This window comes from Pholis gunnellus (assembly GCF_910591455.1).
Source record: "Pholis gunnellus genome assembly, chromosome: 7".
NCBI lineage: Eukaryota > Metazoa > Chordata > Actinopteri > Perciformes > Pholidae > Pholis > Pholis gunnellus.
The window spans coordinates 26162331-26186774 of NC_136533.1; the positions used below are offsets into that span (position 1 = coordinate 26162331).

At 41.4% G+C, this 24444-nt stretch overlaps 1 protein-coding gene across 1 annotated transcript in view; it reads left to right on the forward strand.

The window, feature by feature from the left end:
* znrf1 (zinc and ring finger 1) overlaps positions 1-21032 on the forward strand; it is a gene marked incomplete at both ends in the record, with an annotated part of 57641 nt that extends 36609 nt beyond the window's left edge. The window contains 2 exons of the mRNA XM_079162432.1: positions 18579-18684; positions 20975-21032. Of these exons, the coding sequence (XP_079018558.1) occupies positions 18579-18684; positions 20975-21032 (164 nt within the window). The remainder of the gene's footprint in view (positions 1-18578; positions 18685-20974) is intronic.
* Between the last annotated feature and the right edge of the window lie 3412 nt (positions 21033-24444).

The following is a 24444-nucleotide window of genomic DNA, read 5'->3' on the forward strand; positions in this document are numbered from 1 at the left end:
TTTCCAGGTGTCTTCTTTACATTTCTACACAATTTACTTAACGGAGTAAATCATTGCATATTGCTTAAAAATGACGGCACTTGAATCTGTCTAACCTTTTACATTTTTTATTAATTTAATTTGACAAATGAATCAAAAACAAAAACAACTTTAAAAACTTTAATATGCTGACATTTCTTATTTTACACCATATTACTTGTCAAAAATCTGATCTCAGATGCTGGTGGTATGATTCCATAACACAAATTAGCATATTTCAATTTTGTTTAGCATGTCATACAAAAATAGTTTTCCATCAATAACCTTGAAGATCGATGCTCAGCTCGGTCTCTCTGGGTTTCCACGTGATGCAGAGAAACACTGTGGTGTGTAGTTCTGCGGGAGCTGGGCATGTCAGGGTCTTTTATTTTGCCGTATTGATCACCTGATGATCAGCTGATATGTGTTACTCTGTTAGCTCATCCCTTACTGTCTCTCCTCTCCGCCTGTTATTAAACCACCACTTGACTGATTAGATTTTGTGACCACTAATCTGTTACTCCGTAGTGTATTTCATGTTTTGGGGAAATGCTATTTAGTGAATCCTAAAGGAGCACCATACACTTTTGGGAATTTGTCGTGTTGGTTAACCAACCAATGAATGCTGAGATGACAAAATCATCCAAGTGTCCCTGGTGGATGACTGGGCTCCATGCTACCGCTAACAGCGCTACCATCATACAAAGAGTGTTTTATGATATAGCATGTACGTTAACACATTTAAAGTAATATTATGTACACGTTCCCATCTCTTATGACGATTTTCCTATAATTAGATTTGAAAAAAATGTGATTGCAATATAGTGCCTTGCTTACAGTATGACATCAAAGTTACATCTTCATGTATAAAAAACAACTGAGCTGTTCATTCATTAAGTCATTCATTACATTGTCTATGTATGAGCCTTCAGTGCTGTCCTGCTACAGTTGAACCACCTCCTAATAACCTTATTATGATGCATAAAAATGCATATTCACATAACACTGCAACATTTGACAAGTGAAATAAAATGTTACATGAAGCTCAACACCTACAAATACACTAACTGCAGAGTGCAGATACATGAATACACGCATGACGGGATGCTTTGTCATTAACGGGCAATATAGTCAAAATCAATGTAGTAAACACAATGACAAGAACAAACTCACAAGAACCAGTCACATATATTGATATGACAACAAAGCAGATAGAATAACATATAACCCAAATAACTCGATTCAACAGGCCTCTGCACATTCCTATGGGGTCACATCAGTCTCAATAATGCACACAGAAAGATTCACAAATGCACACAGAACAATTCACAAATATATTCGATTTACAAATGCACGCAGAACAATTCACAAATACATTCCAATGCACAAATAAATAAATTACGATTTATATAAATGTAAAAAAAAATCACAAATATATTTCTGCATTTGTATGTATTTGTTTGTGGATTTGTATGTATTTATTTGTGGATTTGTATGTATTTATTTGTGGATCGCACTGCATTTATTTGTGGATTGCTACACATTTGTTTGTGGGTATTTTGAGACTGCTCTGCCGTCGCTGGATTCGCAAATGCATTTTTTTCAACGTGAACCTATCTGTAGCCAATCAGATGTCAGCCTCATTTTCAACCAATCACATGAGTGCAGCTCCCCACTCCCCTCCCCACGAGACTGTCAGCTTTGTTGAATCAGGAAATAAATATTGTAGCCGTCTATGTTCACCCAGAGCTCTACATACCTCATATCAGTAGAGACCGGACCAAACTATGTGTGTGTAAACCATATGGTACAAACAATGAGGGCACGAGGCTGCCAGCGTAATGCTGTGTTCACACCAAACACGATTCGCGCCGCGTTAATCGCGTTATTCGCGTTATTCGCGTCGCCGGTCTCGCCGGGGGACTATTTGTGTTCATTCGCGTGAATCGCGCTGGACGCGCCGGTGAGGGAGCGCGGCTTATCGCCCTGATAGCCGTTCAACTGTCTGCCATCAACTGTGGAAAAAATAACCTCTATTTCTGCTTAGTATGTGTTGTGGTCCCAGATATCACGGGGAACTAAATGCCGTCATGTCTGGTTCATAACATAGTCCGGAGGAGCTCCGTGGATTTCATCGAACTGTATTCACTGTGTCTAGCAAGCCACACGTCGGCTGTTTACCATAGCTGTATGAACACAACATAAACTGATTTGGCTATGATTTAACGGCAATGAACCAACAAAAAGGAACTCCGAAATAACATTTATACACATAGTTTGGTCAGGTCTCTACTGATATGAGGTATCGTAGGCACTGAAGGCACTGTGTCAGTGATATCGGGTTTATCCAAAGACGAGCATTGTAACCAATTAGATGTAGAGATACAATGGAGACTGGGTCCGCCCACTTACTGTCAAAAAGAAAAACTACTCGTGAGCGAGCAGCTAAAAGACTCACGAGCGAGCAGAATAAAGTTTCGCGAGCGAACAGGTTTAAGCTTCTGGAGTGAATTTTGCTCGCGGAGTGATATAAAAGCCCTCGTCAAAGTAAAATACGCGTGCGCATGGATCTCATTTGCGCTCTCGGATTTTGACAGTGATTTGCCTTCATATTTGTTGTTCTGGCGTTTGTTTGCTCACAGCTCTGTACTGGTTTCACGGAGAGAAATTCTGAAGATATCTCTCTGCGATCTATTGGTGGTCCGTGTTAGCCGTTAGCTTTTTGTTCATAGCTTTCTCAGGAGTGGTAGTTTGCCGAGTCATGGCGACAAATACGTGATATTGTGGTACATCTTCTAGTTGCTTATATTAGTTGTGTATAATTGTGTTTGGAGTGTGTACAAAATGACTTGCATGGTAGTGTTGCCCAGATGTTGCTGTTTAATCTGGTATATGACATGTGTGTACCATTCATTATATTAGTTTCTGAAAAGTGCATTCTACGACGCTCTCTTTGCTAAACTGTCTCGCTGGAGGACCAAATGGTCCTCCCTCGGTAGCCAAGAGTTAAGAATGTTTTTTTTTAATGTGGATTCTCTCCCTGGCCAGTAGAAATTATTACATTGTAGGAGCGTGGAAACAAACGAAGAGGCGAGTATTCCCTTTGGCTGCACCTTGTGGCCGTTTATTTCCATCCATACACACATCCCACAAATTCACTTCCTGCTACCCTTTAACCCCTCTTGTCACCAGGGTTACGCCCCTTCTCTTAAAAGGGGCCCCTTGAATTCGGTCCCTTCAGTCCCCTAGAACATTGAGAAAAAAGTGTTAAGTCTATTTAAAAAATGTGAACACATAAGGCTGCTACTAACCTTTCTCAGAGCCTAAAAAAGCCCCAAAATATTGATTTGAAAAGTGTAGAAAACCAGCAAATCATCGCAGTGGTGAATGTTGCCCATTTCTGCTCACTTCAGCATAAGTATAAAAAAATAAAGATTCACATTTCCCCAAAAAATCAGTCATGTTTATAGTTACTCTGTGTCCAATACCATATGGGGCTATTTATGAATGGAATAAAAATGTACACAAAGAGCAAAACGAGCGATTAACACTCCTGCAGACACCTTCCACCCAACTGTTTACTTACTCGAGCAGGCGGCTGTTTTTAGTGACGACCCCTCCTGGTGGCTTGGAGACACGTGATTGACTGTAGCCGCATCTGCTCAATGACTCTAGTGACTCGTTGATTGACAAGTTGCTAGTTTGACTCAAGTCTAGGCACATGTTTGTCTGATCTGGAGCCTGAAGGTCACCTTGTAGAAGTCTATGTGTGTGTGTGTGTGTGTGTGTGTGTGCGTGTGTGTGGGTGCACATGCTGTGTGTCTCATGGTAATAACCACACAGATTAAATCATGTAAAGTCATCAGAGGGAAGAAGAGGTGGGGAGTTATTTTACAGCTCCACAGACAGCATTTGACTGGGTCCATGAGGCCAGCGCAGTAAAAAATAATGTAAGTTTCACGCCTGCAGCCGGACTCAGACCGTGAGCGGAACGAGGAGAGAGTGACAGAGACAGAGAGATGAGAGTGAAACTGTCTTAGGGAAGATGGGAATCCAGAGTGATGGAGCACCCTGATGGCTGATAACGGATGAGGAGAGAGGGTAAAAGGAGAAGGACTCCCATAATTCCTCTCTTCTTTTTTTTCTACGGCTCCGTCTGTCCTGTCACTCTTTATTTCCAGCAAATTACTCTCGTTCTCCCTCTGTCCTCCGTGAGTCCGTCTGTCTGTCATGCTCTGTTCCCGCCGTGTAATCTCTCTGTAATTTCTCTCCGTCTTTTTCCCCTCCCTCCCTCTACCTCTCTCTCTCATGGGTTTTTGAGAACCACAAAACGGGCCGAGCTGCAGCTTATCTTGTTTCCCAGCATGCTAAGGTGTCCATTGTCAATCAACCGGGCCCGCTAACTGTCGCGCGTCAACACATCTCTGAGCAAGGTCATCGCTCATTTACTGTGCAATAGATGCAGGAATCTAAAAGAATGGAAAAGCCCAAATATGTCATCATTCAACGTATCCTCGTACAACGGTTCGTATGATATCTGACAAAAAGTTACTCCTCATTTTTCATCTGCGGCACGTGTCAATTTCAGCGCCTAACGTGCAAACCGTCTTTTCAAAATGAACTTCCAACTTTCCAGGAAACAACTCAGTTATGTTTAAGGCAACAAGACTACTTTAGTTTGGGAACAGATTGTGAAATACTTAGTTAGGTTTAGGCAACAAAACTGATGATTAATTTGGATGTTCTTAGTTGAGATGGCAAACCTGCATTTATAACGTACTTAATGGTGAAAGCCTTGCAGCTGGTGCAGGTTATGCAATTTGGAGCCCGTACTAGAGACTAAAAGTCAGGATATCTCACCATTAATTTTGGCTGTTAAAATCTGTCTTTCACAAGTATCCCAGCTTGGTGGAAGTGTTACTAGATCACTGGAGTTCTCTGCTGTTTGACTGGTTCAATCATTTAATGCATGGGTCGCTAACATTGGAGAAACCAGTAAGAGTTTGCTAGATTTAAAAATAATAATCCAATTTAAAAACCCAAACCAGTGCTGCCAACTGTTTTCCAATGAAAGTAGCTAGCAGCACTAGCTCTAAAAGTCGCTAAATCTAGTCTCCAAATCCTCAACACTGACAGCACGTCCCATCAGGCCTCCTTCCAAAGCCCCTCCCCCAAAATTATCATTAGGAACGTAAACAACCAATATGGCTGCTGTTAGTACTCACAGCTATCAATATGGCCACTTTTGGAAAACTCCAATGACGAGCAATGAGTGAATGCAGGTAGGTAGACAGGCAGGTAGATGGACACAGACAGACGGACAGACAGATAGACAGACTGGTAGGTAAGTAGACAGGCAGGTAGATAGACAGGCAGATCGATAGACAGGTAGACAGACAGACAGGTAGACAGGTAGGTTGTGTGATATGTAGACCGGCAGGTAGATAGACAGAGAATTTCAACAAATATAACAAAAAAAGGTTTCTAAAATACATTACCCACCTTAGCTTTACGTGGATTATTTATTAGTTGATCACTATAAAGTTAGTTGTTGTAAACCCCTGCTCTAAATGACACGTTAGGAGAGAAAAGATATAGTAGATATTATAGTAAAGTTCAAATAGTAAAGTTCAAATCCATAACGTTTATTTTATCCATAAGATGTGATTTCACATTTTCACTGCACACTAATGACAACTACGTGAAATAACTTGACACCTAATGCCCCATCTTTGCCGCTCTGAATGAGCAGTACATTTACAGATTGCAGCTTTAATCCTGTATAAATCTAAACGTATTATATCTAATAAAAACACACAAACCACATGTGTTATTTGTGTCCGCGTGCTTATCAATTTGTTTGCACCACGTGCCATTTAGGGTTACAGGTAGCACACATGAGCTGACCACTGGATCTTTTCTGGGATTCGACTTTGCATGATGATATTTTAATGCCTCCCACTAATTATAGCCCCCTCGCACAGAGAGGGAGAGGGGCACCAGATACACTCAGAGAAGTCAGAAGGGCTGCATAGGGACTCAGAAAGAAAGACTATGTGTGAGTGTGAGAGAGAGAGAAATGGGAAACGTACACTCTGCCTCCTGCAGCTCAGGTCAACGGAGGACACAGAAAGAGACAAGAAAGACGGAACTGAGCGCTGTGATTCAGAGAAGCTCTGCAACTCCTCCAACTCATAATTGATGTGAAGGTGTTGGATGCCAAATGTCTGTTGGCGAGCCGGCAACCGGGGGAGATAGCTGAAAATCAGGAAGGTAAACGGGGCAGGTGAGGAGAGTGCTGATGATTGAGAGACCCGCACATTACTCATCCCATTTCTCCTAATTCAATCAATTAAATTGATTCAATCGCTTCCTCACTTACTGTACCCTACATCACATGAGATATGAATTGCCAGGCATCTACCATCTATCGGCATCAAAACAGGAAGTCAGTGGTAAGGAAGTAAAGTCCCCTTTTCCTTGATTTGATTGGCGGCCTGGGTCAAGTGTGACATTGACAAGCTCCAATTTGAGGAGATTTTCATGCTTGTGCGCATCTAAAAATTCTAGAAAATCGGCGTACCATAGGAAGATAAGGATTTTGCGGACAACATTTTTCTAGTGGCGCGAGTTTGTAGAATAAGACTACATATAAAAAGTGGACGTAGTCTTTGCGGCGGCACCCATTGGTTTGTGGACTGCCGTTTTGAAGCCTCGAGTTCAGCTATTTTGCCGTCACCGTCGTGTGTTGCAGCCGCTGCTATGTTTTATTTTTCCCAACCAATGAAAGGAAGTTATCATATTTGGAATGCGGAGGAGTGACGTAGAGACGTAGAGTTTTAAGACACTTCCGCATTGGCTTCACTCGGAAGAACCGGAGGTTGCCGCGGCGTTTCTAGAGATTGATCTAGGTGTGATCAGGGCCAAAGAATAAAATAATAACACCCATCAGTCACCCAAAAGTTCTAAGAGTCACGGACACTTAATTTGTTACATTGTGGAGATGTGGACATTTTGAGCAATATGGAGAACACTCAAGTTCAATGAAATAGCAGACAGTAAATATAGTTGACTACTATAGTGATTATGGTGAGTGAGTGATTTCAGACACAACCATGGACTGTGTTAGAGAAACTAATGGAACAAGACTTTGGCTACTTTACACACTGCACATGTGTTATAATCCTAAATGAAATAATAGGTATTACATTATACTGTATAGTATGTACATAATGTCAGGGTTTTTCCTGGCTTTAAATGAGGCGGAGGTGGTACCATCCTGATCATGTGCACACATGCACGTGTACTGTCCTAAACCGTGTATGGTCGACGTGCTAAATTGTGGCCTAGTTGTTACAGGGAAAGTCAGTGGTGTCTATAATGTGAATCCCTTGATTTTAAGTGTTAATCTGCAATAATTGTAGCGGTCCCAGTAATATATGTTCCCAAAGTGTACTGAAGTAGCATATCACTTGATACTGTATAAATTATGTTTGAGACTGAGAGTACGACCACAAATACTGATATACTAAATGTATTGTAACAATTTGATTCTACTGGCAAAATATCATATACTCAATGGTAGTCCTCCTGTTTTTTGAGCACTTCAAAATAAAAATGAAGTTAAATAAATAAGTCATTAGATTTTAAGTAATCCATTTCTCACACAATTTTACAAGACACATTTATAAGACAGGTCATGTTTTCGGATGGATTGTAATGTTTTGTAATGTAACTAATGTTCTACAGATGTCTGTTTGACCTTTTGTATTTGTTAAAGTGGGAATGAATTTAATGAAATTGGCTTTAAAAATAGATAAATAAACTACTGTAGGAGCGCCGGAATAAACAAGTACAGCAAACGTCACCATTTATTTCAACTCCCAAAATCATGACATCTTAAAAGACTGACTTCCTCTCACCTTTAACCCCCAACCTAAAAGGGAACCCGTCACCCTTAACCTGAGCAGCATCAGTGCTATCCCTGTGAGCCCTATAACCTAATCACTTAACCCTCCACCACCAGTCCTACAGTCCTTAAGTCCACTACACTACTTTATTTTCTTACATTTCTCCGGTGTAAGCGGACACACACTGGCGTTGTAGTCGCAGTAGAAGACGGCGTCCAGGCACACATATTCATAAACGCCATTTCCATTAACCATGTGCAAACCTTTAGCATCAAGATACGACACAAAAGGCTGCCACTTCAAGCGGAAAAATATGACGAGTAGGAATGAGATCAGGTTGAATATTCAGTGTATTTACATTCTTTGCTAGTGGCCTAACGATGTAAATGTCAGTCCATTTATCTGTTCATTTGTCCGTCCAACTCTACCGTATCTTGGCAACTACTTTTTCGATTGCTATGACATATTCATGGTTCCCAGAGGATAAACCCTAATGCCCTTCTGTCCTTTCCTAAGTAACCTTAGAAGGCCAAAATTGGCTGAGGACAAGAAACAGACGAATTGCAATGAAACTTACTGAGCATGTTCATGCTCCCCAGAGGGTCAAGTATCTTCATGTTAAATGTTCCTCTAGCGCCCTCCTTAACAAATCAGTCCAATCACGCTTTAGAGTGCTTTAATGCCAAACACTTTTAATTTTAATGGCCCCATTTATCTCCTACGCAACCTTCAAGACAGACTAAGAAGAGACAAAACAGAGACTGTCCTCCCAAGAAGAATGGCAGCATCAGTCTTTTCAGACTCAGTAATTAGGACTGGAGAACAGAGTAAGGACAAGGCTACACTTTTCAATTCAAACTCAGCTGTGTCCTTGTGTGTTTACAGTGTGACTTGCCTGATTCGATGGTGATCTAATACATTTAGTGGTCAAAGAAGCGGCTGTAAAACAGTGGATAGACACCAAATAAAAGTCCCTTGTTATTTTCTATTATCTTCCTCCCTGCAGTATTAGGATACTTGTGTTATTCAAAATTTCCTATAACATTTTCACAATAAAAGTCCTCCGTTATTTTGTTGTTTAAAATGTTTTTATTTTGAATCAGCAAAGTCAGGAAATCTTGGGTATCAACAGGACTCAGACAGTCCCGGTTTTCCTCTTGTCTTCCCTTTGCTCTCCCGTGTGGGAGGAAGATGATGAGACCTATGTTTGACAAATTGTCTGGATTGAGCCCACATGTTTTCCACACCTAACTGAGATCCCAACTCAATGTGAGGGTTGCCACCTCGGCATGTGATCTGATCTTGGAGTGTCCAGATTTGACAGTTAACGCATCCTGGCATGATCGGATGACAAAATTTGCATTGTAAAGACAAGTGTAACTGCGGACTAAGTTTTAGCAAAGGAACCTAAACAAACATCAACCATAGCGTTCTAACATTGTTGAATAGATTTAGTTGTTCTGGAAGGCACAGCCAAATAAATGATGTCCTGCTGATAGTGATGTTGGGGTCTGACAAAGACTTGGCTCTGACTATGTGCTCTTCAACAAAGGGATCTGAGCTGGGCCTGCAGACAGGTCTGCAGCCTGATCTCAGTCTGAAGATAACAGCAAGCTCCAAGGAATGTTTCACATGGCCTTAAATGCGAAATCAATAAAACAACACTGCGATCCCATTGGACAAACAGCCACGGACACCCCTGGACCCCCTGTGGTGCAGCCCTGCTGGCCCTGAAACAACAAAACTCTCTGTACCATCCAGCTCTTGGCCATTCCACGCGATTCAATTCGCTTGCAAGGAGGCACAGAAACTTTGTTGCTCTCCTCTCTGACTCACGTCGGGCAAGGAAGCATGAAACACAGCTCTGCTGCTTTTAAGAGAACCTAGGCCAGTCTTTAATTCACTAGCTAGGACCCTGCCTCGGCCGAAGGCGAACCTTCAACGATTAATTGGAGCGTTTGGGGAAGGCTTAGTTGAGGATCCACTGCGGCTCCCGGGTCTTGCAGATCCCCCAGTCTCCATGTGGGACGGAAGGATAATGATTATGAAAAATGATAACCATAAGTAAAATGGTTTAACAAGAGGGAGGGAGGGTGGGATACGGAAAGCGCGAACAAGCCGAGGCTTAGAGTGGGTAGATATTTATAGGAGTGTGGCCGGAAGTGGGGGAGTGGTTGAGGCGTGGTCCTGCTCCTGAAATTCAGCTAAAATGATCTCCAATCGAGGGAAATGTTTTGTTTTTGCACCTGAGGCAGAGAACGGATAACACTCCGTTCTCCTCCCATTAACGTGGACTTCAGTCAGGAACACTCTCGTTATAGATTTTAACCATTTATTGCAACAAATGGAATACAGTTAAACTTGGCGATAATGGCTCCGCTCTTTGAATGCTCCCCGGATTAGACAGCAGCTACTGAGCTAAGACCGGGAGCACCGAGCAATAACCCCCCTGGGTTTACAGGACAGAGGTACATTTTTAAAATATATTTCAACCATTTGCCAGAAGATGAACTAACAAAGAGGTGGAGGCTGGGGTGGAGGAGGCGAAGCTTCACCAGCAGTGCGGTCTGTAACAGCATAGATGTAGAATGAATCAGTGAGGAGGAAGCCATATTTAAATAAACCTCCTTGAGTGAGAGTGGGCTGTGATTGGTGTGTGGCCGATTGGACGCTATGATTCAATCGGCTGGCTGTCGGCTGGTTACAGCTGAGGCATATAACTTCCATGTCCTGCATGAACTTACGCTAGCTTCATTTTATGCCGGTTAGAAGGAAGGAGAATACCCTTATTTTCCGAAGGGAACTCTCCGCCACAGAGAGAGTTATCGCGGCGCAGCCAGAGCTCACGATCCTGAGTTTAACCGGGGAACTCAGAAGGACCACATCGACCGCTAAGAATTCATCTCACTGTAACAGGCATAATGAGTCTGGGCAGATTTAGGTCTAGTGCATTTATTTGCTTTGTTTTTAGCTTAAGTTACTGTGTTTTGTTATAACGTGATGATGTGTATGCTCAATAAACGCAGAGACTAACGACCGAGATCGTTAATGTAGAAATTACTGTCTATTTCATACTGCTACAATCGTGAGTGAGATAGTTCAGTCACCGCTAGTGGGGTTGGTAGTTTGTTATTTTATCGTTTCAAAGATCAGAGCCGCGGTTGGGCAAGTCCAAGGTCGTCAGCCGGGTTTCTGTGATGAGATAACAATCTTCGTATTTCACCGCGGTGGTGAAGATCTGTTTTGTTTTCTTTGCTTTCTCTCTTCTTCTACTAACACACACATATAGCGTTAAGCTACATGTATATCCGGGTTTAGCTAACTACTTCAGACACGTGGAGACAACACAATGTCTCTTGCCATTTGAGTCTTGCGCCATTTTGTGGTCTTGCGAGACATGGTCACGTGCGAAACTTTGGTTCTTGGTCCCTGGTGCCCCGTTATTGTTAATAATTGTTAATAATCTTACTGACATTAATAATTCTATTGATGTCAATAATTTAGTTTTTCATATTTGCTGATAACTCAAACACGCTCCTTTTCTTTCCCAACAGTGGCATCAGATCAGAAAACACTTCTATGTGTAGTTATAGAGGGCATGGACTAACGAGTTTCAGTTTGTTCTCTAGTGTAGTACAGTATGTTATTGTACTGCATCAACCTAGATTCAGCTGGATATTGCGTCCGACGCTGCCACATAAGGGGTTAAAAACTCACTAATGTAGCTTCAAGATCTTAAACGGATTTATAGATTATTAATAAAATCTCATATCAGCTAAAATTCACTGTGAGTCAGTGGAGGTTAGCTCGAACTTGGGTTATATACTCCTCTCTGGTCCAGTTAACAGCTTCGCAGGTGCATTTCGTAACTGCAGGTGTGAAGAGTTTTGGACGAGGCGGGACTGTGATGAGTTTTTTTTATTTCACAGGTGAAAGAAACACGATTGAACAACCCTCTTCACTTGATTACAAGAGCTTTCTTCTGATGTGGACTTTAGACTTAATGCACTTTGCACTCACAGTCTAATGCAGACATGTTTGGGAGGTGATTAATCTCTGAGTGTTTCCTGGTTGGATTTATTTGCTCAGCAAATCTGGGGAAGAGGAGGAGTAGAGCTGCTGTATTGTCATCAGACAGTGTATATGTAGAATCCTGGAATTTAATCCGCAGCAGAGAGATGCTGGGTGTTTTCGGGGCTGGGGTGGGGGCTGAGCTACTGTGAACAATAGAATAAAGGACGGGGTCAGAAGAGGAGACAGAGATTGAGGGAGGGAGGGAGGACAGTGGGGTTATGGGAGTTTGTTGAGGAACTAAGCTGATTTGCATTCAGAGCATATGTCTTCTGTCTCCTATTCCATCGCACAGTCTACCCCCCTCTCCTTATCTGCCCCATAGTCTATCTATCGATCTATCTATCTACCTATCTATCTACCTATCTATCTATCTATCTATCTATTAGGGGTGTAACAATACACGTATTCGTATTGAACCGTTCGATTTGAACCGAACAATACATTTGAATAATACTATTGCATTTGGAAAATACAGAAGCTTAAATTGTGGGAAATATAATGCGCTCAACGAGGCAAATCACCCGACGTAACAGGCAACGAGCTGTCTGACACTCCCACCATGGAAGAACAACATTCTACTCCAGTGAGGCACGTATGTTCTGGGAGGAACGCTATGCTAAACTACTGTAGCTTACCAGGAAAACCAACAGCAGCACACATGCTACAAACTCTCCCCGAAGCGTATAGTTAGCTGTTCCCTATTGATTCGAACAGGGCTAAAGGTATATTTATAGCCGCGGATATGAGACCCTACTCTGGAGTGGAAAACCAGGCTGTACGAACATGCTTAATGTATTGAGCCCCGTGACACTACTCATTCACAAGCCCATTTCGCCAGACCATAATTCCTGCTTTGTTAAAGAAAACAAAAGCCCAAACAGAGAATCAAATGTCCGGCACCCGCTGTTGCTTTGTCAACAGTTGGCTGGACGTCATGGACTACACAAAGCTACCTGACTGTACAACACAAATAAGCCGAAGTCAGTCAGTCCGTCCGTCTGTCTGTCTGTCCGTCCGTCCGTCCGTCCGTCCAGCCAGCCAGCCAGCCAGCCAGCCATATTCAAGCAGCATTTTTTTTGTAACTGCAGTTTCCTTTGCTCGAATAATGTCTTTGGACAGCATATATTTCATTTGACAGACAGGAAAAATTGTCCACTATCATTCTGGCACATCCTCAAAGCTGGATGCATTTCTTCTAGAGCTGTCCTTAAATTCTGTTACTTCACTTGATTTTAGCATTTCAAGAGACTTTATACTGTGATTTATTTGCCAACTGTTGTTAGTGATAATTTTGCGGATACAGTTTTACATTCAAAGCGATAATGGCAATAGCAATGCTGGTCTGTTGGTCCCACATAGTGGTCGAGGTTGAAATATCTCTAAAAACTATTGATGTATTTTCATTAAATTTGTGCAGACATTCATGGTCCCCATAAGATGAATCCAGCATCATCAGGTCAAAACTTAAATTTGTCCAATTCCTGCATATTCAATATGATCATTTATCATCAATCAATGGTATCATATTTTGATGAAATAATATATTGAGATATCGTGAGACAATTACATCGTCTAAACTGATAAAAACAAGCAAGTTTCTCAAAATTTCTCAGAAATCAGATTATTTTTAAGTGTGTCAAGTATTTAATTCACACAAGATTATACAAAACCATGTGGATATTCCATATAGACTATTTATTCATTGGAATACCAGAAACATGCTATATTGTGATATATTGGTATACATATATGAAATGACCTATATCCGGATAGAAGATTATGGCCATATCGCCTCGCCCTAGATCAGCAGTAAAACCACTTTGCGCTGGCAGTGCCCTTGTTTTCCAATTAGCAGAGCGGTGGCGCCCAACTAGGGAGAAGCACTACCCTTGGCGTGGCGTACAACTCAAAATTGTGCTCAAAGTTCAAATTATTTAAACTTTCACCTCGATTGCTGCTATACTTTTAAAGCTCATCTCATGAGCTAACAACTGTTTATGACACTTTCTGATGACGTATACCTGCGTCGCTTTGTGTATCTGCATTAGGGGTGCAACGGATCACAAACCTCACGGTTCGGTTCGGATCACGGTTCTTGAGTCACGGTTCGGATCAGCAAGGGGAGGAGACAAATATAACTTTTCTATCCATTTATTAATTAAAGAACTTCAAGAACACTTAAAGCAAAGAACTTTGGACTATAGTCTTACATGAAAACAAAAAAAAACATTCAAGAATCCTCAATTCTGTTAAGTTTAAGTGCAACATGAGGTAAGTTGAGACCCTCGTCCTTTGATCAATATTGAAAAAAAGAAACAGCCAGTGAGCTAGCTTCCACTGTTTCAACTGAACTGAACTGCTCCGCAACAACGTGGGTCTATGTTTACTTCCTGTCAGGTTAAGTCATTCAAATACACTGCAATAATGTTTACCATTACTGTGACATTATTTTCAAAAAGATGAGAATATCTACATTGTCTGGGGAGAGGGTCGACCTTTCTGTGGTGACTGGGATATTGCTATTGGGCCTGTCTAGCTTCCACTCTACTGCTTCTGTCAGCACCTGCACCAGGTATGTGTCTGTGTGACTCTCACAGAGGGGGCGTGTCTACAACACCAGACTATGAATCTACCACTCCGCCGTGATGAAGTGAACCGTCACAGTCAGCCGTTATCGTATGTTTTTCTCTTTAAACAATGCCTACATACCGTAACGCTTTTGTCCACCACCCTTATCATGTCATTATAAGTTACAGGGAAGACAAAATACTCCCAAATGTGCGACTTAAATGGCGTCGGGAGCTTCTGAAGCTCCTCTGTTCCTCTGCTCGCCGTGACTCACCATTAAATGCTTCACGCTCCGTTCACGTGAACACACTACTGCTTTATATCTCTTCACGAACACTCTGCATTGATATTCGGGGACTTGTTACTTGAAAAGGAACAGCAGCAGTACAACTTTATTACACACTATAATTGATAAAACTGTAAAAAAAAATTAAAATCTCAATTAAAGCTGCGATCAGCGATGAACGGGCCCTCGCATCCTCCAGCACGTCAGGGGTGCCGGCGGGACACCGGCCTGCACGTCCGAAAACTCCGCGACTGTTGGACAGCACGTCCGCTCGTGAGACGTTTTTAATCCTGTGTGGACCGCCTGATGCTGGAAATTATGCTTTGCAAATAGTTAAGTACTTCTTGTCTACAGAAGAAGCGCTGTAGCTCTATTTCAAGTGTACACTACATAGTGTAAAAGTCATGTAATTCGGATGGTGTTTGTCAGAAAATGCAAATGATCTTTCGCCAGCAGGTGGCGCTGTGAGCATTTGTGAAAATTAGCTTGTAGACATCCTCAGGCTATGAGTGTTATCAAGCATGGGAAGTTTGGGACCGTTTGGAACAAGTCCAGCTGAGTTGCATCAGCTTTTTTCATGTGGAATCACGTAAAGTAGCCGCCCGCTACGGCTAAGCCATTCCGTCAAACGTAAAGCTTTTGATAACTTTTAATCACAACTGTCTTGAGATTGTACTGACCAAATTTCAAGAGGATCAGACAAAGTCCCTAGGAGGATTTCGTTAAAGTATAGTGACTAGAAATAGGCCAAAAGTTATGGAAAAATGACACAAAAATCAAAATGGCCAACTTCCGGTACAGTTGAGAGCATGGTCCCAAGAGACTTATTTTTAAGTCTCTGTGTGATACATGTTCTGACCAAGTTTCATACATGTACGTCAAGCGTAGCCCCGGCGCTGCTCTTTTGAACTGGCTAGGAGGAGTAAATAAAAGTATAAAATATGGCATTTCCTTTTGCCAGTAGGTGGCGCTATAAGTTATTTAATTTTTTCAATTGAAGTATGCTCAAGCTTGAAGTACTAACATACATAATATGTTTTGTGCAGATTGGATAATGTACCTTGGAGTTACATTATAACAACTTATTTTTTCATAAACAATGAGGCAAAATGGCCGCCACGCCACGTCAAGGTTCTTCCACGAAAACTCTAGTTTTTGGTAACTTTTAATCACAAAGGTCTTAAGAGCATCCTGACAAAAGTTTAAGTTGATCGCATAAATTCTGTAGGAGGAGTTTGTTAAAGTACGAAGGCTAAAAAATGAAAAAAGTGACAAAAAGCACAACTTCGCGGGCTTACTGTAGCACCCCCTAGGGGTTGAATGCAAAAAAAGAGTATGTTACAGGATGTGATGTGCACATATGCTTAAAATGTTGCGAATTTATGTGTATTGATGTACAAGCCAAGCCCCTAAACATTCATTGGTCCGTATCTTGTAAACGCTAAGAGATATCAAAGAGCTTTTGATATTTTTGTGTGATCTACACCCAATAATGATCCACAGCAAATTTGGTAGCAATCGGACCCAGCATGTAGGAGGAGTTCGCAAAAATGTGTTTTTCACTAAATTCAAGATGGTGGAAAATCTAAGTGGGCGGAGCTTAGGGGCGGGAGAGGCTTTTTTTTTAAGATCTAGCGGATTTGGACATGTGTGTTGAATTTCAAGTAAATCGGACATACTGGCCAAGGGGCGTCACCGGTCCAACTGGTAAGGGGCGCTAGAGAGACATTTTTTTTATACACAAATATGCAACCTATATCAGATGGCTATATTCACCAGGCCTGACAAGTGTGCAAAGTTTGGTGAGTTTTCGAGTATGGCAAGTCCCCGAAATATGCGTCCGATTTACTATGTGTGTTCGAATTTCAATAGGGCCTCGCTGGCCCGACGTTGTCGGTTGCTCGGGCCCTAATTAATCCGCGGTTAACAAGTGTGCCGAACCGTGAGGTGTGATCCGAACCGTGAGGTGTGATCCGAACCGATCACGGATCGATCCGTGATCCGTTACACCCCTAATCTGCACTAACTAACTTATATACAGTGAATTGTAAACGAAAAAATGAAAATCAGCATATTGTAAAAAGTCAGTCAGATTAATCACACAGGCCCATAGTTCCGAAGATCCTGTTTGGTTTTAAATGCATCCAAAACTTTAGAAATTATAATTTCCCAAAAGAAAACTTATTCATGGCTGCCTCAGTAAAGTAAACTACTGATAGGAGTAGATCAGAGAATATTGACACTCATCAGGTTTTACACCTATTTTATAGAAAGTATTTGAACATTTTCAGTTGCTGGTTTACATCCCTTTGTCAAAAGAAATCAATTACAAGGTGTCATAAACCTCAGCTCAAAAATCACAGACATCAAATCCTCAAAAAGCAGCAAATTATTATCAATGACCCCACACATGTCCTTTCAGGCGAATGGCATCAGAAATGTCATTTAGATTACCTGCATGTAGTTTAGTTTTATTCCAGAAGCCATGAGGCAACTTTTATGTTTTCTTAAATCTTTACACTCATATTTTGTTTTCATGTTGTTCTTATTTGTTTGAATGAATTGCTGTATTTTTGTGTGGTTCGATGTTTCGCCTCTAACATAAGGAATAACACGTTTTGAATATAATTGAATACCCACCATGAGTGAACAGACGAGCAGTTGAAGCAGTCAAATTCACCTGGTCGTTTCAGCACCAAAAGTTGACAAGCAAAAAAGAAAGAAAACAAGCAGATAATTGGTGAGAATCTGCGACCAGTTTGGCTCTTAATTGACTCACGTTGGATTAGAAGCTGAGCTTTCCAGCCAATCCCAAAGTGGAGCATCAGCCGGGCTGCAGGGTCTTTGTAGCTGTGCTCCACGGTGACAGATGTGACATGAGGTGTTGTGAGATAACACGTCGTACTATACGATCTCATTATTTCAGGTTCAGACATCCATGGTTTTATGTTGTAAACAGTGCGTTTATTCAGTGTTTAATGACATCATATGCATAAAGTGCACGCTTTCTTGGTTTTGGTTCCTATGGCAACGATCTATTATTTACATCAGAATACAAATGATCAAAAACCCTTCCTACTTTAGCATCAAAGTAGTTTGGGAATGTGGTCTAGGAATACATTTGTCAGAGGAAACATGGCAGCCTGGAACGCATACACATGTGTATGTGTGTTTTTATTTATATAACTTTTTAAAAATATTATATTTATCTTAATCCTTATTCATTATTTGCCATATTGCGTTATTTTGTTTTTCTTTCTTCCCAGCTCAGCCTTAACTACATCTGAAAGAATGTAAAATCTCTCCTATGAAAAAATACAAACACATTTGAGACATAAACCACCAAACCATCCGATACTCTAAGGGCATGCCTTCATTACAATAAGTAGAAATAATAATATTCAGTGGTTAGTTTCGCATGATGGGCAATATTTTCTACAGTGGAAACAGATTCAAGGCTCCTAATTCATCCTAAAACTCCTCCTTGTGCATTTTCATTGGTACAAGCAGAAACGAACCACTGTGTGTAATGCACCAACCGTACTGCTCTCTGCTGTGTTTGATATGCTGTCAGAGTCTGAAATTGTCGCTTTCTTTGGTGCATACTGATATGTGCTCTGCTGTGTGTGTGTGTGCGCGTGTGTGTGTGTGTGTGTGTGTGTGTGTGTGTGTGTGTGTGTGTGTGTGTGTGTGTGTGTGTGTGTGTGTGACTGCCACTTTAGATGATGTGCTGGCGAGGGATGCTGGTGAGTGTGTGATCTGTCTAGAGGAACTGCAGCAAGGGGACACCATAGCCAGACTGCCGTGCCTCTGCATCTACCACAAAAGGTGACACACACACACACACACACATATTTGAATCACTGCGCTTTATATAATTTGCACTTCTTCTAATTAAATCCACTTAATGCACAATTCCTTAAAGATTGTCAGTTTTTTATGTTCAGTTTATTTCTCCCAAAATGAATAATTACAAATATTAGAATTTGTTTGGCTGTTTGCTTCTGCGATATTCTGCCATCACCTGAACCTCTGCTTGCTTTGTGCCGTAAAGCTATTTGGATTATCACCCTCCCAATTTGACTCAATGTCAAATTTAATGTAAGTACAGAAGCTAGTAGACATTTCTAATGTTTTAGATGGTTTTTTAATTCATATTAGCTCAACTGTATCCTGACAGTAGTTCATGAGACAGATAATCTTTTAGTTCGCCTTATGGCATTTAGATTCCACCGTGCCTGAAGGAAAAGGCCAATCAGAGTCAGTGAGTCTCCACCGCAGCTTATTATGAATCCCACTTCTTTTTTTGGCAAGACCCCCCCTGTGCAGCATTCACTCGCTAGGATTGACCAGGCGTCCATGCTTGCTGAGATACTCGTAACCCGATTTGTTCGTGTCCTATGCCGTGACCAATTGGCCATCCTGACCCTAAGTACTCAAGGTCAATGCTTAACCCTAACCAATCATCTCTACCTCAACCAGCTACACAGAGCGGGTCTTGCCAAGAAAAGCAGTGGGATTTGTAACAATGCATCAATCACTGCTCATGAAGCTTGTGAACTCTGATCAGTCTGTGAAACTAGGCAGCGCCGATCAAAGATGAATCAAGATTGCCATTTTCTCCCCTGTAATGTCTTCAGACACATATTTTATTGTTCTGTTTAGCTAAAAGAGAAAAAAAGGAAAAGTGTAAATGTGATTAGGAGCACTAAGAGGAGCCTGGTGAGCCTACAAGTTACCTACTGCACCTTGAAAGAGACAGAGTGTTTCAGACTGAGGGTGAAAACAGGTATATTCAGACAGACATGAAAATGATGTGTGAACATGTTCTAGTAGAAACCCACAATACAAGTATGAACCTGAAAAGGAGCATGATATGTCCCCTTTAAATTCCAATCTGTCAACACAAACCATAAATAATGCTAGGAGTTGTGCATTTTGTATGCAGCTTCAGTGTATACTATAAGTATGAGTTTATTGGCAATATAATTACACAAGTACTGTTCTCAAAAAGTACTTGAAATTGTTTATATAGGTTGAAAAAAAGGCCACATAGGTACTTTACTCAAGTACTTTCATTTGCTGCTACTTTATATTTCTTCTCCACTACACTTCAAAGGAAAAGTATGTACTTTTTACTAAACCAAGCTTACCTGACTGTTATAGTTGCTTTGCAGAGTAAGACTGAATTGATTGTACATATGGATGAGTGAATATGGTGTCCTAATGATTTTTTTGTGAATAATATTGGCATTAGCATTATTCTCCTTGATTTCAATGTAAATTAGGTTTTTAAAGGATACCTTGATCTGCTTCAAAAGCCTTTATTAGTTGTCACATCCATTGTACATTTTTTATTGCTGTACATGAGTATTTTTATTTTATGCTACTTCATATTTTTAAAGATACATTTTGTACGTTTTTCTCAACTATATATCTGACTGTCAATGCAATGTTGCAGGTTAAGACTGATTGGATTTCACACATGTATGATGGTTATATTGTCTCTAGAATTAGTCATTTGCATTAATAACAGCATTTGCATCAGTATTGTAATGTAAATCAGATATAAATGTTTTTCTAAACATTTTTGGATGGCTTTAAAAAAACTATTTTGGTGGAGTAGTTGAATGTTTTTTAATGCTACATTGTACTTATACTTCACTACACTTCAGAGAGAAATATTATATTGATATATAATTATTATATTTTTTACTTCAGTCCATTTATCTGACAGCTGCAAAGAAAACACATGGTCACCCGTTTATTTACATAAAACCACCTGACATATTAATATAGTAGTAAAGTGAGTTCCTCTTCAACTGGTTACAAAATATATGTAAAATACTGCTTTTGTGTCAAAGTGTATTCCTATAGTATACATAATATGTTATGTGATTTAAAAAGAAATTCTGATTATACCTCTGTAGTTTAAAAACAACAACATTTTGAATACTAATATAATCAGTGAATGGAAGCCTTCCAACATGTCTACGTGTTACTTTAGCGACAATCCTCTGTGGTACTGAATCCATTTTATGACCTCTATTTGCAGCTGTATTTGATATAGACTTGCTGTTTGTCAAAATAACTTGTGCGTGTCTGTGCGTGTCTGTAGCTGTATAGACTCGTGGTTTGAGATCAATCGGTCCTGCCCCGAACACCCCTCTGACTGACTGACCACCAGCCCTCTCTGAATTCTGTTCAAGGTGAGACACACAGCACAAACACAGGACTGGGTGAATGGAAACCAGCATATGGAAGCTCATATTGTTTTTGTATTTAAATTCAGATGTGGTCCAGTTACTGTTATGCGTTTGACTTAACACAAATTCATTGTAACTAGATGTAAAGTTATGGGATCACCGAATTACATTTCTTGCTGAATATTTAGTTCATTAATACAGCAATTCATATTCATATAGTTAAAACACAGTTAAATAAAGAAATATTCAATTTGTTAGTTTTGTGAATAAAAACTGAGCATAGTAGAAGCCTCAAGAATCTTGAGGCTTCTACTATGCTCAGTTTAACTTTAACACTAGTAACACCGGCGAACACGTTACTACCATCTTGACTCAAGATGGTAGTAACGTGTTCGCCGGTGTTACTAGTGTTAAAGAGACAACTTTGCTGGAAAGAAAACTATTGTCATATAAGCCACTGAAAGCATTTTTCATCTCTTAATATGTTGCTTGATGAACAATATATGACTACATCATGTCTGTCTGTCTGTCTGTCCCCCCGCCCCCGTTTCCAGGACATCTTGTGGTCCTGCCATGGATATCTGGACACAGACACAAACCAAATCTGATGAAACAATCAAAGCGATCAACACATACTTATCCTAACCGAGCTATTCAATTCCTTTTAAACTGAACCCCGAAAAACGTGGCTGTCAATCCATCGTACATTAAAGGGCCCCTCCCCAGCCCTCGGTTTTACGTCCGCTGAAGAGACTGCTGAAAAGACTGCTCACCCCCCCACCCCCCAGCCGCTTCCCCTCCTTCCCTCCCCTCCCCTCCCACTTCTCCAGGCTAACAGTCCCTTAAAGGGCTTCATCCGCCTCGGCTCCCCCCTCCGACTCGAGAGGCCCGTCGCCTACCTGACATGCACAGGTCCTTGTAGGCCTCCAGCAGCTAGCCTCCCATCTTGCGTCCGGACCCGGCCCGTCAACGGTTCGTGTCCAGACCTCCCATGGCCTTAACTGGGGAGGGGAAGCGGAGAAGGGAGGGGGCAGGAGGGGAGGCGAAGGAAACCACACAAGAAAGGAGGAAGGCGGCGAGGATGAGAAGGAAACCAACGACGTGAGGATTGTTTGAGCTGCAGAAACCTGCTTTGAGATCAGACTTCGGCGGCCCTCTCATGTCACAGCAGGAGTCCGACTCGGTGACGTCCTTTCATAACAGTGTGCTTCTTTCTCACTGCTCATGCCTCTATTCTGCACCCTCCCTCGCCAATATGACTCATAATAAGCAAATCAAGTATAATAATTAGATCTGGTTTGTGCATACCTGAGCAGGCAGGGGGAGATGGAGGGAGAAGAAACAAACTGGGGTGTCAGCTTGTCTTGTATGTACAGGATGTATGGGGGCGGAGGAGTGGTTGGAGCATGCTCAGTTCTGGTTGGGAAGGAGGAAGGGCCCAGCAGTGTAGTTTACGCTCCTAGTGTGTAACGTGTGTTCGGGATGCTCCAGTGTCAGGCTTCACCTGGTATGTGTATGTACTCTGTGTGTGTGTGTCTGAGCTTGGAACTGTGACAACATAGCTTTTGCTGAAGTGTGTGTGTGTGTGTGTGTGAGAGAGAGAGACAGCGTGAAAGGTCAGTGTCGAGGACTGACTGGGACAGTGCCGTATGTGTGTGTCAGTGTATTGAAATGTTTACAGTCTAGATGTCCATGTTCCCCGTGTGTGCGACTGGCAGTCCTCCCTTTACTTTGCTGATGTTTACAGCTACAGAGAAGCGACATGGCACATTGTAAATTACGTGCCCGACTTCTCTCTCGGCCCGTTCTTTGTTAGATCTGCCAGATTTTTTCATGTGATGAGTCATTTTCCCGTGAGAGTCTCGAGTGCGTGCGTCTCCGTGCATATGACTGTTTGTGCGTGTGTGTGCGTGTGATTCCAAAGGCGCCTCTCGGTCTACGCTACTGTCGCCCCCCCCCCCCCCCCCCCCCCCCCCCCCGCGTTGTGTTTCTGCTAGAGTAGTTCTGGCTGACTGTGACTGGAGATGCGAGCCACTCGGACCCGGAAAAAAAAGGACTCTGTAGTCCCACTGTGGATCCACTGGACGGGGCTTATTTATTCATTTGTTCATATTTAACAAAATTTGTTTAATATTCCAATCATGTGAGGTGTTACCCACTCTTCAGAATGCCAAGAGTTGATGTATGAAGACTACAAATCAACGTACGAACAAACTGCATTACAAAGCTACTGTAAACAAATGGTGGAATAAATTGTGCTAGATGACAGACTCTATTTTCTTCACTTTCCCTCTGTGACCCAGATACACTTCATCCAAAGTGAAAAGCACTGGATTTCCCATCATACATCTTAATCCTGACTTTATGGTCGGCCTATAGACACACAGTATGTGTTCTAGGTGTACAGTACGGGGACATGGTGATACAGTTAAGTCTTGAATCATCTCCCACACCAACAGCAGTCTTGAGTTATTTTGGGATGGAGTGTGACGTATCCTCTTCCTCTGAGAAGGCAGTGTGTAGTCCAATGTCATGTAGTCATTTTACTATTTCTCATAATGCCGTTTGACAAGAAAAGGGCTGTCTCCACAAGATTTTTTTCTCCTCCGAAAATTTGTAAAGTTTTCTTTGAACGTCAATTGTTTTTTTAATCTAAACTAAACACGACTTCGCAGTTTCTGATTTTATGGACACCAGCTTGTAGCTTCCTCTTTTTTTTTATCAAAGAACCAGATATTTTTCAACTCTCCCCACTGTGTCTATTGGTCTATTAAGGCTAAGGTGGAAAAATGTTTCTTTTTCAAAATATTTTTGGAAATATTCCAGTTTGACACCAGGTTGTGTGGCTAGTTATCTAAGGGAAGAAATTCAATTTACCAATCGTTAAATTCGAGCCAGAAATGCATTGCAAATACACGACAAGCTGCTTTATGTTGTTGAAACATTGAAATACCTTGCACTCTATGATAAATCATGTTTGGTTCTACTCTTACACCTTCAACAAGTCAGTATGTAAGAGTTGGACTCACTGCTAAGATGCTCTTGTTGTTTTTCAGATTGAATCTTGGATGTTGGTGGGAAGTGACTGATCAAAGATGAGCCCTTCTTAACAGCATTAGAGCATCCTTTGTTTTTACCAACAACAGATGCTACATGGTCTACCATCTTTTGTTTGGGGTGTAACTTGAGGAATCCAGCTCTTAGAAGTGTGTGTATGTCAACATGTTCTCATTCCCAAATACAGCAGCTCTGTGAGTGGCCCTACGCTTCAAACTCCGATGTTCTACGTACCCCTCTAGCGTCAGTTTTGCGTGTGTCAATTTTGGATATTACATGAAAACGATGTATTTTCACAAAAAACTGCAGTGTTCACTGGAAACCA